The 18,101-nt window shown below is 39.9% G+C and overlaps 1 protein-coding gene and 1 pseudogene across 12 annotated transcripts in view; one reads left to right on the top strand and one right to left on the bottom strand.

Annotated features, from left to right (window-relative positions):
* The window catches only part of GIGYF2 (GRB10 interacting GYF protein 2), a 165,486-nt gene that overhangs the window by 31,690 nt on the left and 115,695 nt on the right, over positions 1-18,101 (top strand). For 9 of the 12 annotated variants that reach the window (XM_065526255.1, XM_065526261.1, XM_065526260.1 and 6 more), the window contains one exon: positions 7,678-7,761. In XM_065526255.1, the coding sequence (XP_065382327.1) occupies positions 7,721-7,761 (41 nt within the window). In that variant the 5' untranslated portion in view covers positions 7,678-7,720. Of the gene's footprint in view, positions 1-6,935; positions 7,006-7,677; positions 7,762-18,101 lie in introns of all 12 variants that reach the window. The other 3 variants (XM_065526257.1, XM_065526256.1, XM_074010531.1) reach the window with 1 other exon arrangement.
* Positions 2,364-3,028, bottom strand: LOC102147299 (elongation factor 1-beta pseudogene; annotated as a pseudogene).

Raw genomic sequence — 18,101 nt, forward strand, 5'->3', positions numbered from 1 at the left:
AATAGCAAATAGCTAATCCCCTTTCCCCACCACATATATATGAACATGTTTGAGTGTGAAGTATGGAGGGATACACACTGGTCTGTTAACATCTTTACCTCAGGAAATGGGAATAGCGGAGAGGCAAGAGGAATTGTGAACTTCTTGGAGGTTAGTATGGGTTCTATTTTAGTTATAGAGAATGTGGTGAGAATAGTACCTCGGGGGAGAAGATGAGAGTCAGTGAATTTGAGTTTAGTGAAAGGTTTGGGCTAGAGATCTCTACCTCTGTGGTCTTTCTCTTTCTTCCTGTATCAGCCTGTACAGTGATTGCTGAGGCTTTGTTCTTGTTCTTTCTTAAGATTTCTGCTTTGGGGTAGCCTTATTCAATTTTTGATTGTAACTTTATGGATTCACTTCCATTAAATCTGTATCTTTCTATTATGACTACTCTTCAACTCTAGGTCTTTTGGATACCTCCTCAAGCACCTTGTACTTATTTTGTTCAAAACCATCCTCAGTATCCATCCCCCCAAATTCATTTTGCTGTTTTCTGCTTCCTTTTAAGCTTTATAATACATGTTTGAAAAATACCCCCAACATTCAGTCCTGTAGATTCCATTCCATTTATGTTATCCTGTGTTTTAGATTTTCCTTTCCAGAGGGAGCAGTGCTTTTACTGCTTTGGGAACTATTTTATGGAGTGGGTGTTTGAATAGATCCTTGGTTTTGTACGAGCCATTCTAAGGGAGGGAGGTCGGGCTTCTGGGGGAAGGGTATGTCATAGCACAACTAAAGAGGAAGGAAAATTCAGTGGACAGTAGAAAGTTCTCATTTGGCCTTGAGTTGGGAGGTGAAACAATAGGAGATTGAGTTGGGGAGGGAGGCATGAGTTGTCAGATTGATGGTACATAGTAGGTGTGTTTGGACTTTTTTAGAGGAGTATAGGCCATGATCAGAAAGGTGCCTTAGGAAAATTGATCTTGAGGCCCAGTCAGGGAAGTGAATGAGAACTTTTGTTATAATAATCCAGACATGCATTAATAGAGTTTGGACTATAATGAAAGAGGAATGCAAGAGGCATCTTAAAGGAGAAGTAGGCTAAATTTGAGACGAAATGACTGGATATAAGGGATGGAGTAGAGAGAGTTTCAGATGATCTGGGCTTTTGAGACTGGCTGACCAGTAAACTGAAAACAGTAGTGCCTTGATGATGTGATCAGTTGTTGATCCCATGCCACATTGGCCATGGGAGAGAAAAATCAGATTTGTGATTAATTGCAGGGGTGGGATCATCTCTCCCAGCCAGTGGCCAGTTAGAAATTTGTGGGCAGATTTTTAATTGCTGTTGTTAAAATGACACTCCTACTGTCTGCATGTCCTCTTTGCCATTCTGTAATTTAGAGGGAAATAAAGATGGGCAGAGAAATACCAGGATAGTGCTGGTAATGGAGGAAAAGGGAGGTCATAGTTTCAACAAAAGACAGTCTGCAGAGGCAGGATAGCATGATGGAGCAGAGCGTCCAGAGTCTGGTTCAAATCCTGAATTGCTTTATAAACTCAGAGCCCTTTTCTTTTCCCTTTTCTTTCCCTTTTCTTTTTCTTTTCTTTTCCTTTTCCTTACTGGGTCTGGCTCTGTTGCCCAGGCTGGAGGGGCTCACTGCAGTCTCGACCTCCTGAGCTCAAGCAGTCCTCCCACCTCAGCCTCCCAAGTAGCTTGGACTACAGGAGTATACCACCACGCGCGACTAAGTTTTGTATTTTGTGTAGAGGTGAGGTTTTTGCCGTGTTGTCCAGACTGTTCTTGAGCTTCTGAGCTCAAGTGATCTTCATCCCTCCGCTTCCCAGAGTGCTGAGATTACAGGTGTGAGGCACTGCACCTGGCCTCCAGAGCTGTTTTCTAAAGGTCACAAGTCTTCTAGGAGTTTAAACTGAAAACTTTTGGATAGTTGGAGCTTAAAATGTTGCCCTAAGCTCCTTTGAATACCTCATTACATCCTTAGAAAAGACTATTCAGAGATAATGCACAGTTTCCATTCCAACTAATTTATAATTTAGAGGCAGAGTGTAAGACCATGCCTCCAGTACATGTAAATACATTAAACCTGGACTCATTGAAATTGATTTGGAAGGAGCTGTCTGGGATGAGCAACTCAGAATTAAGAGAATACAGTATTTTTAAGTGCATAATTTAGATTTCTCCAGCATTCATGCCTCTTCGATTTCCTGTTTTGAATCATAAAGAAGAATGAGCAGAGAACACTGTTCTGAGTAATGCAGGTCTCTTTATTTGATAATTAAATCACTTGGTTTATTATTTTTAGGTTTTTTTTTTTAATTAACCTTTCAAGCTTTTATTTAAATGACATGATCCAGGATGGATTTTAGATTTTGTTGAAAGCAGCCACATCCATGGACTGCATGCACATAGTCCTCAAAAGCAGTGATCTGCTTCTCCAGCATATCTGTTCCAACTTTATCTTCAACTACGCAACGTATTTGAAGTTTCTTAATTCCGTATCCCACTTGAACTAGTTCACATGAGCCCCAGACTAAGCCATCTGCTTGAATGCCTCTGATGCACTCCTCTAATTTCGCCATAACTGTCTTCTCATCCCAAGGTTTCACATCTAGTAAGATGGAAGACTTGATAAGTGCAGGTTTTTTGGCTTTCTTTGATTCATATTGTGCAAGGCATTCTTCCCTTAGCCTCTTCGCTTCTTCACTTTTCTCCTCCCATCAGATCCAAAGAGATCAATGTCATCATCTTTACTATTTAGCTCCTCTTCCTATAGTGTCTTCCACATCCACAGGACCATACTTGCCCAAAGCTTTCTTCAGTCCTGGAAGGCTGGCCTTTTCTTTTTCGTAAGACTTGATGTGATTATACCAACGAAGGGCATGACACAAGTCAGCAGGCGGTAGGCTTTGCTTCAAATACTGCCACATCTTCTTGTGATGGCAGATACCCCTCGATGTAGCTCTTGTCCACCAGGTAATTGTTGAGCACCTGGAGGCCGGCAGGACTTTTCAGGTCTCCAAAATCCATGGTGTCAGCTGTATCTGAGACCTGGGGAGCAGCAGAAAGAGCGCAAACTGTGGGCACCTTGCGCTGAGAAAGGAAAAAAATATTCTTAGGTTTTTAAGAGTTCTTCAGAAATCTTTACTTTAGGGGCCGGGTGCGGTGGCTCATGCCTGTAGTCCCAGCATTTTGGGAAGCTGAGGCAGGTGGATCACCTAAGGTTGGGAGTTTGAGACCAGCCTGGCCAACATGGTGAAACTCCGTCTCTACTAAAAATACAAAAATTAGCTGGGTGTGATGGTGCACGCCTGTAATCCCAGCCACTCAGGAGGCTGAGGCAGGAGAATCACTTGAACCTGGGAGGCAGAGGTTGCAGTGAGCCAAGTGCAGAGTGCCACTGCACTCCAGCCTGGGCAATAGAGTGAGACTCAGTCTTAACAAAAAAACAAGTCTTTACATTAGGAAATAATTTTCTTATGGAAACCATGTTGTAAATGGTAGTTGGTTTCCCAGCTCAAGACAGTGAAAAATCTTGTGAGCTCTTAATGGTTGTGCATTGTAGTAGTTTTGCAGTACTTAAAGATTTATAGGTGCAACGATAAAGTGGACCCAAACAGGATTTCCTTGCTTGTTGTTCCTTAGATGCTGCTTAAATCTGGGGCTTCGTTTATATTTCAAGACTGCTGCCTGTAGGGGCTTCATCTGTATCATTTGTGTTAATAGTGACCCTGGAGTTTTGTGCTTTGCAGAACCTATGTGGGCATATGTGATGGCCTTGTAATAAGTTAAAGGGGAAAATATTGAATCACTAACAATGAATTTAGTATTTTCACAAATAGCAAATACTTTGAATTTTAGTTGAGATTTACCTGCTTTATAAATGCAGTCTGATTTAAATCCTGACTTGCTTTATAAATGCAGAGCCATTATTCAATGCTCTAGAATCCTTTACAGGTTTGAGTTTAAAACGTTTGGCTAGATGGGGCTTAAAATGGTGGTAAAACCGTGCCTTCAGGATGTTTAGTATTAAAGAAAAACATTACAGTTGATGTTGTCTCTACAGCTCTAGTTGATGTAGTCTCTTCAGTTCTATTTGTCATCCAGATAGGTCCACATACTTTTCGAAAACACACTGAATTGATTTATGTTACAAAAGGTCATAAGGCTGATTTGTAAGCAGTGATACCTGTTTTAGTTTAACAGTGGGCACCTTTCCTGGGGTCTGATCATTGCTACCTTGACAAGTCATTCATTCATTACATTCAATTAAAATGTACCATAATTTTAATTGAATCTTAACATGTGTCAACTATAAGATTAATCATTTTGTGCATTACTGAGAAAGAAAGGAATACTGCCAAGAAGACTCCGTTGCATCTGGCACAGGCTTTTCTTGTTAGAATTATTTTATATTTTTAAAAAAAGCTCTTTTAAACTTATTTAGCAAATAAGAATGGATTTTTATTATATAGTGTATCCTTTTATTGCATGTATGAAAATGAAAATAGAAGTAAAATACATTTGTTAAGATAGTCCTAAGATATCTGAGTATTTAGAGTCTGACTTTTCTAAATCGCTTTTCAACTTGGCATTATAGAAGTCTCCTTGTGCTTTCTTCCTCCCTCTCCCCACCAGTCATTCAAAGTATTGGTGATGCAGTAGTTAAGACAATGCTCTATTATTCTGTAATCAATTTAAAAATTAGTCATTTGATGTTTGTGAAGATTTTAAGAGCAATATAAGCTGTTTAGTTTTTAACCCCTTTTAGTACTTCAGGGCTTCTGCATGTGGTCATATGGGTTGTGCAGTGTCATGTATCAATATCAATAGCAAACCATAACAGACTCCATTGGCTTGTATGGTTTTTCCCTCCTTTCTTTCTGAGGTCCTGTAAATCACTTGGAATCATTCTCTGAATGATGAATAGTTACTTCACTAATATTCCATGGCTGTATTTGCTTCTTTTCTGTTATACAATAAATTTAGGTTTGCTATAGAATCGTATTATTTTGAAGACATTTAAAGTGGCAATTTAAAAATTGGCCCTTGTTCAGACAGCTGTAACACAACTCACACCCAGCCAGTAGCAGTTGTAACTTGGCATCAGTTTTAAGATTCATTCTAATTTCAGAAAATTAAAATGTTAAAGTGTGTTTTCTTTTTTTATTTTAATTTTTTTTTTTTTAATTGAGACAAGGTCTTGCTATTTTGCCTAGGCTGGAGTGCAGTGGTGCAATCGCGGCTTATTGTATTCTCAACCTCCATGGCATAAGTGATCCTCCCACCTCAGCCTTCCTAGTAGCTGAGACTACAGGTTCACACCATCATGCCCAGCTAATTTTTGTATATTTTTGTGGAGACAGGGTTTTGCCCCGTTGCCCAGGCTGGTCTTGAACTCCCGGGCTCAAGCGATCCACCCACCTTTGCCTCCCAAAGTGCTGGGATTACAGGTGTGAGCCACCATGCCCGACAGTTATGTTTTCTTTGAATCACCAGTTGTTTTAAGAGGTGAGGAGGGGCTGGGCGCAGTGGCTCATGCCTGTGATCCTAGCACTTTGGGAGGCCAAGGCAGGCGGATCATGAGGTCAGGAGATGAGACCATCCTGGCTAACATGGTGAAACCTTGTCTCTACTAAAAATACAAAAAAAAAAAAAAAAAAAAAAAAGCTGGGTGTGGTGGCACACACCTGTAGTCCCAGCTACTCAGGAGGCTGAGGCAGGAGAATGGTGTGAACGTGGGAGGCGGAGCTTGCAGTGAGCCTTGATCGCACCACTGTACTCTAGCCTGGGCGACAGAGCGAGACTATCCCCCCCCCCAAAAAAAGAGACCAGGAGGGTACTAAGTTTACCTCAGTTTTAGTCTGGTTTGCACCTTTTGTGTGGTGGGGGAGCAGGGAGTCAGGGTCAAGTAAGAACATGATAATCTCCCTTGGAGTCTGCTTGGTTGACATAGGACTGGAAGGAAGGCAGATAAATGAATAGCTGATTATGAAGGTTAACACACTTTTACTTTGCTGTTTCTAAGCTTTAGACATTTATAGTTTATTATTTTGTAGATCATTTAAACAGAGGCAACAGGGTGATAAAGGGAGAGACTCCTTAACTTGGTCCCCAGTGCCCTGTGTGATGTATATTAGAGATATTTTACAGTATACAGTTGTCCCTGAGTGTCCATGGGGTTTCGTTTTAGGATGTCCTTCAGATGTTAAAATCCTTGGATGCTCAAGTCCAAGGATAATGTAAAATGGCATAGTATTTGCGTATAACCTGTGTACATGCTTCTATATACTTTAACACCTCTAGGTTACTTATAATGCTTAATACAACAGAAATGCTGTGTAAATAGTTGTTCCGCTGTATTGTTTAGGGATTAATGACAAGGAAAAGAAGTATCTATATATGCTGGTACAGATGCAGTTAAAAAATTTTTTTCCATCCGAGGTTGGTTGAATCCATTGACCAGAACCCATGGATATGGAGGGCCAGTTATGTTTACAATTTTTATAGTATTTTCCATTTTTAAGCTCCCATATCTTAAAATTACTTTCAAAATGTCACTTGTGAAATTCATTAGTTTATTATTTTAACTTGACAATCTGAGGCAACTTTTAAAAAGTTTATATTTTTTTTATTTAAAAACTTTTTTTTTTTAAAGAGATGGAGTCTCACTATGTTGCCCAAGCAGGTCTCGAACTCCTGGGCCCAAACCATCTGCCTGGCTTGGCCTCCCAAATTATAAATTTATTTTTATTTATTTATTTTGTAGAGACGGGTTCTCACTCCATCGCCTAGGCTGGAGTGCGGTGGCAGGACCACACCTCACTGCAGCCCCAAACTCCTGGGCTCAGGTGATCCCTCCACCTCATCCTCCCAGGCAGCTAAAACTACAGGCATATACCACCATGCCCAGTTGATCTTTAAATTTTTTTTTTAGAGACCACGTCTCCAACTCCTGGGCTCAAACAATTCTCCCATCTCGGCCTCCCAAAGCGCTGGAATTACAGGTATGAACCTGTAATACAGGTACTTGCCTGGTGGTTCCTGGCCTGATCCAAGATAATTTTTAAAAGAAGCACTAGGCTCGAGAGGCTGAGACAGGAAGATCACTTGAGGTCAGGCCAGGAGTTTGAGACCAGCTTGAGCAACATAGTGAGACACACTGTCTGTTAAAAAAAAATCACTAGGGGGTAAAATGCTAAACGCAGAAAGTGAGGAGAGTTGAAGCTCTGTGATAGGTAAGGAGGGTCCTTATTTTAATAATCTTTGATGTACCTCATGGTGAGAGGGGAGCCATTACTAGGAAGTAATAGAAACTAAAATGTAAATATATTACCCTTCATTCACTCCCCATTGTTCCAGAGATAAAGGGAGAGAATCCTTAACTTAGTCCCCAGTGTCCTGTGTGGTCTGTTCCTACCTGTCTCTCTAGCTTCATCTTAAACTATGCCTCGTTCCCCCAGATTAACATAGAAAGGTGGGGAATCAGAATATAAGGGTTGATTTATTCATTTCATTTTGCCTGCTATATTATTGTTTTAAGTAGTAATTTTAAAATCTCATTTTTGTGACTCTAGTTGAGAGAAGCATAAATAAAATGCTCTCTAGCTGTACTTTCTGGCCTGGAATTCCACATTTAATCTCAACTAATTGTATGGAGATATTTTTCTCGTTAACAGGTTTCTCCTCATAGAAAAATCTATTGTAAAAATACGGAAAAGAATGGCAGCGGAAACGCAGACGCTGAACTTTGGGCCTGAATGGTGAGTTTTCAAAATCTCATCCTCTTTGATATTGGATGACTAATACAGTAGTAAAGTATTTGACAGGTGCTAGGTGGTTTATAAATGTGCATGTTTTTGAGACTTTTGCTTTATGTGCCTTGCTGAAAACAATGTGTTAGTTCAGGAATAAATTATATTTGGTAAATGAGTGTATTCTATACTTAATTAAAATTTTTTTTCTTTGTCTGGTTATATATGTAATGATGGCGGGAGTCTGACCCTCCTAGAAAATTATTTTCTGTTTATTTAAGTCGTTGTCTAGGTGCATATACAATTTTATGTAAGTATAATTATAACATTTTTATGTCTGTATGTTTTCTGCTACATTGTTTTGTCATTGCTCTTCATAGATTCATTTGAGAAATAGTTTTCATTGAAGTATTATTTGAAAGATGGCCTAGGCAGGTAGTTCAGTGTTAATACTAGCTGTTAGCAGTAGCCTGTCTAGGATTGAGTTAGCGTTGGACATGATAACAATTAATTGACCTTTGAGTCTCTTACAGATGTGTTTGGACCCCGAATATGGAATTCTCATGGAATTTTGAGATCCATCACATTGTAGTGTGGCTTTCCCCCCTCCCCTCCTTTCTTTTTCCCCAAAGTTGGTGATTGAAGATCCTCTCTTCAGTGGCATCAATAATAATAATTAATTTTTCTATTCAAACCTTGGGCAACCCCTTTGGTAATATCAGAAGCAGTATCTAAAATAGATAAATTGGATTTATGTCTTAAACTCTTGGTTGTTCAGGTGGGTGTGGTTCAATAAATGATATAGACTTCCTAGACTTCCTGTAGTAACTCTGTTTGAGGAGTCTTATTAACTTACCCTATTAGAAACATTTCTTTTTATTAATATATGTGATCTTGAAGTTTTCTTAACCTTTATAGCCAGCATTTGGAGACTGAGGAGAAATCACTGTTTGAAGTTCTAAGAACTGATGGAACTCCTGTATTTTGAGAGTTTATTTAGAACATGTTAACCTAAGTAATGCTGTACTTGTTTCAGTTATTCCTTTATATTTTAAAAATGATTTTATTATCAAATTAATATGTTTCTAAAAAAATTAGAAATAACTAGTAAGCCAGAAAATACCATCGTAATTTCAACATCCATGGTACACACTGTAAATATCTTGGTGTATCTTTCCAGGTGGTTTTATGTATGCTTATTTGTGTATATATACATTTATTTTTTACAAAAATGGGATCATACTGTACCTTTAGTTTTGTAGCCTGCTTAAAGAAATAACCAAATCAGAAACATCTTTTTTTAATCAATAAATATTTTCTGTTGTATTAAACGGTTGCATTGTATGGATGTACCGTCATTTATTCAACTAGTCCTCTAGATGTGGCATATAGAAGCTGTTCTTGATTTTTCATTATAAAAATATTTTTAATGAACATTCTTATAGTTAAATCTTTATTTCTACCTTAATTCTTTTTATCAAGTGGATTTAAATTCATATAAGTTACTTTTTAAGCCATTTTGTGTGCAACTCATCCGCCTTTATCTAGAATTTGTAACTGCTTCTCTTTTATATTTACATACCTTCATGTCTGTTTCTTTATAAAAACATGGTTAAAATTGTCAGCTAATTTAAGGAAGTTGTTTTTTTCAGCATCCTGCTGTTTATAGGTAACAGAAAGGGAACACCAGGAATTTAGACACATCAAAAGGGAAAAGAAAAACTGATGATGTTTTAGAATCAATATACATTCAGCTTGATGCCCTATAGTATGGGTTGGCAAATTGTGGCCTGTGGGACTGTGAAGTTTTTGTAAGTAAAGTTTCATTGAAAGACAGAGACGTCCATTTGCTTCCATATTTTCTGACTGCTTTCATGCTACAGTGGCAGGGTTAACAGAGGCCATTTGGTTCACAGAGCTTAAATATTCTCTGGCCCTTTACAGAGACAGTTTGCTGGCTCCTGCCCTATACCATGAGTTCTCAAGGTCATCTCAGTGTAGTATTGAGCATCTTTGAATAGCATCTTATACATCCTCCTTTTTATTGATACTCTGAAATTTTGTTTGATGGTATTTCACCTGAGTGGCTCAGTGTTTTGTACAAAATTTGAATTGAGGTAGCCTTAAACAGAGGGCAATCACCATTTCCATGCTTAAACAGTAGACTCACCTAATTGTATATCTGTTACCTTGCGGACTAGAGCTTAGGAGCACTCCCTTAGTCATCTGAAATGCTGATGAACTGAGGAATGCAGGTGTAAGTAGGCATAGTGCCCTATGTGTATCATCTGTCACAATTCCTTCTGGCAAAGGGAATATATGAGGCCCTTTAAGTAATCCTGAGCTGGAAAGTTACAGTAGGTGTAGAGAGTACTACCTTATTTTTCTTCACACATGACGTTCTTTGTGAAACTTGAGGTAAAGAGCTGTGCCCAGGGTACTTGAGAATCAAGATTTAGATTGATGACATCGAACCAGTGTGCAATTAACTCTAAATGAGACAGAAGCACTAAGTGATACAGTGTTTACTAAGGTCATCATTTTTGTGAATAATGTAAAACATAATGTTCAATAAGGAATACTTAAAATGAACCAATTTATTTGTATCTTGGGGCAGTTGTGAAGATGGGAGAACATTTAAAATTTCGGTAGGGACAGACCATGAGTGGCTGTAAGCTTTAACTTTTTTTTTTTTTTTTTTTTTTTTGAGGTGGAGTCAGCCTTGCTCTGTCACCCAGGCTGGAGTGCAGTGGTGCAATCTGAGCTCACTGCAACCCCTGCCTCCGGGTTCAAGTGATTCTTCTCCCTCAGTCTCCTGAGTAGCTGGGATTACGGGCACCCACCACCACGCCCAGCTGATTTTTGTAATTTTAGTAGAGACGGGGTTTCACCATGTTGGCCAGGCTTGTCTTGAACTCCTGACCTCAGGTGATCTGCCCACCTTGGCCTCCCAAAGTGCTGGGAGTACAGGCGTGAGCCACTGTGCCCGGCCAAAGCTTGAACTTTTTAAGGTCTGTGGAATCATTAGGTCTTAGATTATTTTTCTACATAGAATAAAAAAATATATTACGTTATCAGAGCAGTTTAAAAGGGTATGATACATTCAATGCCAAGTATATCCTTTCTAGATATAAAGCAATAGTGTCTTTCTTTAAGCCTTTCCTCAAATGCTACCACCTTAGACCTTTCCTGACAATCTGTATAACTCTCCACCCTTTACTCCCTTCCTTGCTTAATTTTTCGTCATGTTTTTATATCAAAATGTAACATGCCAAATATTTTATACATTCATTTTGTTATTTATATCCTATCTTTCAACCCCCACTAGACTGTGAGCTCCATTGAGGGCAGGTACTTTGATATAGATTTTTGTACAGTTTGTTAACTGCTGTATCTCCAGTGCCTGGCACATAGCTACTGAATAAATATTTATTAAATGGATGAATTGTTGGAAAGTAAAGTTGTTTTTAATGTTTTGCTCTTGTAAATGATACGTATGTATACCCTTGAACAATTTTGTTTTTATCACTGATCATTTTATTTGGATTAATTTCTTGGAAGTGGAATTATTAAATCAAACGTTTTATTTTTAAGACTTTGGATGATATATGGACAGTTTGACCACTAGAAGGATTGTATGAATTGAATTATCATCTGTGTGTTTGCTCTTGACAAAACACTAAGCACCGACTTGATAATTTTTGTGGTGCTAAATTCCTTAGATTTAGGTCTTTTAGAGTTTTTTGTTGTTAGTTTCATTAACAAAATAAACACACTTATTCCAGAAAATCTGGTGGAAACAATACAAGAAGAAAAAGAAAAGGGTTAGGCATGGGCTGGGCGTGGTGGCTCACGCCTGTAATCCCAGCATTTTGGGAGACTGAGGTGGGCAGATCACCGGAGGTCAGGAGTTTGAGACCAGCCTGGCCAACATGATGAAACCCCATCTCTACTAAAAATACAAAGTTAGCTGGGTGTGGTGGTGTGTGCCTATAATTCTAGCTACTCAAGAGGCTGAGACAGGAAAATCATTTGAATCTGGGAGGTGGAAGTTGGCAGTGAGCTGAAATCGTGCCATTGCACTCCAGTCTGGACAACAAGCCTGGGCAACAAAAGCAAAACTCCTTCTCCAAAAAAAAAAAAAAGAGAAAAGAAAAGGGTTAGGCATGGTGGCTGGCCCCCAGCTCCCAGCACTTTGGGAGGCAGAGGCACGAGGATCACTTTGAGCCCAATAGTTCCAGACAAGCCTTGGCAACACAGTGAGACACCCTTCTCTACAAAAAAATTAAAAAAAAAAAAATTAGCTGGGCTTGGTGGTGCATATGTTTGGTGTCAGCTACTTGGAAGGCTGAAGTGGGAGGATCATTTGAGCCTGGGAGATCGAGGCTGCCATGTTTGTGCCGCTGCACTCCAGCCTGGGTGATAGAGCAAGACCCTGCCTCCCAAAAAGGAAAGGAAAACAAAAAGACCAACAAAGGGAAAGATCTAGGTAGGACCCTAATCCTACCACCCAGAGTAGCTTTGCTAACGTTTTGGTTTGTATCCTGTTTGCAAATGTATCTTCAAAATATTTAAAAAAAAAATATTTAGGCTGGGCGCGGTGGCACATGCCTGTAATCCCAGCACTTTGGGAGGCCGAGGGGGGTGGATCACTTGAGGTGAAGAGTTTGAGACCAGCCTGATCAACATGGTGAAACCCCATCTCTGCTAAAAAAAAGAAATTACAAAAATGAGCTGGGCACAGTGGTGTGCGCCTGTAATCCCAGCTACTGGAGAGGCTGAGGCAGGAGAATTACTTGAACTTGGTAGGTGGAGGTTACAGTGAGCTGAGATCATGTCACTACACTCCAGCCTGGCTGACAAAGCGAGACTCTGTCTGTAACAAACGAACAAATATTTGGTGATTTAAAACACTTTTGAGCATCAAAAATCTATTCAAGTCGAGTGTGGTGGCGTGCACCTGTAGTCCCAGCTACTGAGGAGTCTGAGGCTGGAGGATGACTTGGGCCTAGGCGTTTGAGACTAACCTGGGCAACATAGTGAGAACCCATGTTTAGAAACAAAAAACAAACAAACAAAAAACAAAACAACAACAACAAAAACCTACCCGGATAAGTCTAGATAAGGACTTTATTATAGGGAGAATAATTATAGACATTATCTGGCTTTCTTGGAAGGAGCCAAGAAAGCTCCTTTGGGAGTTTCCTCTGTCTCATCTTCTTGGTCTTAAGGAAGTTTTCCCAGGTTTTTCCTTGCAAAGATGAGGGAAGTACTTGTTTTCTTCCCCAAAGTATTTTATTTATACATTTGTTAAAATAGTTATGGCCTTGTGATGTACCTGTATATGTATTTGCGCCTTGCTCAAGAAGAACTAATTCCATTAAGAAACGCACTGTATTTCTCTCTTTTGGTAAGCCCATTGTTGAGCTTAGTGTACTGGACATTGGCATTAATATTTAGTTAACTAATTTAGTTAATAAATGAATGTTGAATGAAGCCATTAGGGTCTTATGGGGGGCGGGTAAGAGAATGCAAACCTGAGATTGCTAGCTTACTGTCGATAATTGTGGGATTATGTGAAAAATGAGACATTCTGGAGGATGAGATGTGTTAATATTTCCAGTTTTCAGACAGGGTAAAATATTTCTATGTGAACTGAAGGAGTAGTAAATTAGATGTTTTTGAGGGGTATATTTTGGAAGAGAATATTTGTTCAGAAAACATTTTATCAAATGCTTGCTCTGTTTTATGTCTTGGGTTAGGTGCTAAGGCAATAAGGATGAAAATACACAGTACCTAGTTTTGAATTTAATGGGGAAGCTGACACTAAATAATTTCACTATGTCATAATGCTGTAAAGGAATTATAATGCAAGCACAGGATATTCAGCTGCCTATTTGATTTTTCCACTTAGATTTCTTACAAGCATCTCATACTCCATATTTTCCAAAACTGATCTCGTTAGTTTTGCCTTTATATGTATTTCATCTTAATACCATATGTGCCCATTTGCTCAAGCTAGCAGTCTCAGAGTTATCTTTGATAATTCGTTTTACTTCTCTGTTCCTATATCCAGTCTGTCCCAACATCACGTCAGTTTTATCTCTACAGTATCTCTGGAATCTGTTCATTTCTCTGAATCTCTGTTGCTATCACCTTAGTGAAAGTTGCCACCATCTCTAACAAATTTTGCACCAGTGGCCTACTGATGTTTCCTGGCTTTTTTTTTTTTTTTGCTGGGGGAGATGGAATCTCACTGTGTCGCCCAGGCTGCGGTGGTGTGATCTCGGCTCACTGCAACCTCTGCCTCCTGAGTTCAAGCGATTCTCCTGCTTCAGGCTCCTCAGTAGCTGGGACTACAGGCATGTACCACCATGCCTAGCTAATATTTGTATTTTTTAGTAGGGATGGGGCTTTACCATATTGGCCAGGCTGGTCTTGAACTCCTGACCTCAAGTGATCTGTCCTCCTCGGCTTCCCAAAGTGTTGGGATTACAGGCGTGAACTCCTGGCTTCCATTTTTATTTGTCTTCTATTTGTTTTCCTCACAGCAGCCAGAGTAATCTTAAAATGTAAATTAGAACAAGAATTCTCTAAAATCCCTTCAATATCTGTATGTCCACTTATATGACTTTATTATTTTCTTCCACTAGCCTCTTAGTTTCATGAAGGCTGTACAGGAACTTGTGTTTAGCAAGGCCTTGAGGATCTCAAATTCTCTTTTTCCCTCCCTTCCCCCTGACTCTTTTTCCAGCTCTCTATCCTCATTCTTCCTTTCTCCTTCCACTTAACCTCTCTTCTTCCCAGCACCTCTCTCTCTCCTGTTGGTGAAAAAGATTAGGAAGAATATTCCTGCTAGCAGAAAGGACGCATGTGAAGATAAGGCAAGGAACTGATTTAAGAGAGGAACTTCATGATGCATAATGTTTACTTTTGTTATGTGAAGTGTGGGAGATAGGAGCTTGGAGGCAACCTTCTGTGTTAACAAGACTTGAATTTTATTGGTCATTGTATGCCAGTGAAAAAAGAATTGGGGCTGGGCGCAGTGGCTCACCCCTGTAATCCCAACACTTTGGGAGGCTGAGGCGGGTGGATCACCTGAGGTCAGGAGTTCGAGACCAGCCTGACCAGTATGGTGAAACCTCGTCTCTACTAAAAATAAAAAAAATTAGCCAGGTGTGGTGGTGTGTGCCTGTAATCCCAACTACTCAGGAGGCTGAAGCAGGAGAATTGCTTGAACCTGGGAGGCAGAGGTAGCAGTGAGCCGAGATTGGAGTGCACTGTGCTCCAGCCTGGGTAACAGAGTGAGCCTCTGTCTCAAAAAAAAAAAAAAAAAAAGAGAAAAAAAGAAATAAATAATTCTTAATAACGTAGGGGAGTAAGACTAGTAAAATCGTTTAGGATGCTTTTGCAGCAGTCCAGGCGGGAAATAAAAGTGTGTGAATAAAAGTTAGGTTAGTTGGATCAGGGGAAGACTTGAGAGATGGAGAATTTAAAACTAGTAGGATGTGGTAGTTGGGTATGAGAGATGGTAGAAGGTGAGGAGTAAAGTATGAATCCCAGATTTTTAATCCAGTGGCTGATTAAATTGGGATATCCTTAACTGTGTTTGAGAATATGGGCAGTGAAGGGGTTGGATGAATAAACTGATGAGTAGGGTTAGGGTTTTGGGCATATTGAACCTGATGGGCTTTACATGGTTGTGTATGAAAGCCTGACTATAGGAGAGGTCACAGCTGGACTTGAGAATCACAAGCTTACATAGAGGTGCCTTTTGACTCCCATACCGTCACACTATTGATTGACTATCCAAATTGCTTTCATAAGCTGAAGTTTGGATTTTGGACACCACTTACCAAGCGAAGATTTTGGGAGTATCATGGGGCTTTGACGGGCCTGCTGCTGCCACTTATTTACTACCCATGGTAGAACTGGGCCTCCTTTGTTAAACAGATCTCATTATAGGCCAGAAAGATGAAGGCGATGAGGACTGAAAATTTTCCTGTGAATTTGGCAGTGTTGAGGTTGTTGATGAGCAGTGCAGGAGCTAGTGGAGTGGCAGGAGAAGCCAGGCACGCTGCGTTTTGAAGTGACTAAGAAGCGAGGAAGTAGAGATGTTTCTGGATGAAGAGGAAAGATGAACAGTGCATAGCTAGAAGGGAGATGTTGCATCAAAAGTTTTAAACAAATGAAGAGATATGTTTAGAGACAGAAGAAAGCACATAGGGGTTAATTTTGTAGAAGATAGGGTTGTATGGAGGAGATAAAGATCATATATGGATTTTTTTAACTTTTAGGTTCGGGGGTACATGTGAAGGTTGTGTAGGTAAACTTGTGTCATGGGGGTTTGTTGCACAGATTTATTTCATCATCCAAGTGTTATGCCTAGTAACCAGTAGTTTTTCCTGCTCCTCTCCCTCCTCCTGCCTTCCACTCCCCAAGTAGACCCCAGTGTCTGTCATTCCCTTCTTTGTGTTCATGAGTTCTTAGGTGGATTTTTAGTGAAGAATATTACACAAATATGTTTTAGCTTTTCTAAGTATCTGTAGGTGAAGAGGGACTTGGAATTGAATTTGTCAATTGTTGAATCATAGTACAGCCATTATCCTAATTCAGGCAACTGTCTTTTAGTTTGAGTTACTGCCAGTTTGCCTCAGTTTCTTTTTATAGCACCTGAAGGAAATCTCTGATTGTGTTATTATGTTATTTTTGTATTTTTTATTTTTTGTAGATAGAGTCTCACTCTCACCCAGGATAGAGTGCAGTGTTGCGATCATGGCTCACTGCAGCCTCTACCTCCTGAGGCTCAAGTGATCTTCCCACCTTAGCCTTCCAAATAGCTGGGACTACAGGCATGCATCACCATGCTCTGCTAATTTTTTGATTTTTGGAGAGACAGGATCTCACTGTGTTGCCTAGACTGGTCTCAAACTCCTGGTCTCAAGTGATCTTCCCACCTTGGCCTCCCAAAGTGCTGGGATTTACAGGTATGAATCACCATGCCTGGCCTTTGTGTTACTCTTTTTTTTTTTTTTGAGATGTAGTCTCGCCCTGTTGCCAAGGCTGGAGTGCAGTGGCACAGTCTTGGGTCACTGCAACCTCTGCCTCCTGGGTTCAAGCAATTCTTGTGCCTCAACCTCCTGAGTAGCTGGGACTATAGGCATGTACCACCACACCTGGCTTATTTTGTATTTTTAGTAGAGATGGGATTTCACTATGTTGACCAGGCTGGTCTTGAACTCCTGACCTCAAGTAATCCACCCGCCTCGACCTCCCAAAGTGCTGGTATTACAAGCATGAGCCACTGCACCTGGCCTGTGTTACTCTTAATAGATCTGGTGACTATAAGAAATGTTTAGTCTTGGACATTGGAAAACCATTGGTGATACATTGGAAGGGACAGGGTGGTGAATACATTTGAAATTTTATTGTGAGCAGCAATTGAAGAAATTAGGAATATTAGGTCATGGGAAGGAGTCTTTGAGGAGTAATGGTGATTATTTGCCAATACCAGAATGATTTTCATTTGAAAGAGTGCTTAGATGTGTACTCCTCTGGTAGAAACTGTTGGGAAACACTGGTTTGGTGTTAAGGAAGATATTTTAAAACAATTTCTAATAAAATATACGTATATTTTAAACTGTGGCTATTTTAAATAGAATTTTGAGACCTAATTGTTGTAAAGATTGTGGTTTTTTTTTTTTTTGAGACAGGGTCTTGCATGGTCACCTAGGCTGGAGTGCAGTGGCTGTTCACTGCAGCGTTGACCTCCCAGGCTCAAGCAGTCCTCCCACCTCAGCCTCCTGAGTAACTGGGACCACAGGCATGAGCCACCATACTCGGCTAATTTTTGTATTTTTAGTCAAGGTGGGGTTTCATCATGTTGCCAAGCTGGTCTTGAACTCTTGTACTGAAGTAATCCACCCTCCTTAGCTTCCCAAGTGTTGGGATTACAGGTGTGAGCTAACCTGCAGCCGGTCAATTGTGGTCTTTTTAGTAATAAAAACCTCAGTTTGAATCTTTGTTCTGCTGCCTGTGACTGTGGACAAGTTGTTTAACCCTTCAGCTTTATTTTTATCTGTTACATTTGGGTTGTTGTGAAGGTTAAATTAGATTAAATGAGCTAGTTCCTATGTAAAATTTTCAGCTTCAGTGTTCAGTGGATGTTAATTCTACTTCTTTAGTAAAGAGCCCAACTTTACAGGAATCTAATAGAAAGCAGTTTCTTGGAAGGTACTGGAGTAGTGCCTTTCTTCTTGAAAGGAGTGATTGGACCACTCCTTTGTGGGTATGTTGTTTTCTTACCTGGTTGTTTAACCTGTTTTGTGGGGGTTGAACTAAATGACCTC

Source organism: Macaca fascicularis, chromosome 12 (genome assembly GCF_037993035.2).
Source record: "Macaca fascicularis isolate 582-1 chromosome 12, T2T-MFA8v1.1".
Classification (NCBI taxonomy): domain Eukaryota; kingdom Metazoa; phylum Chordata; class Mammalia; order Primates; family Cercopithecidae; genus Macaca; species Macaca fascicularis.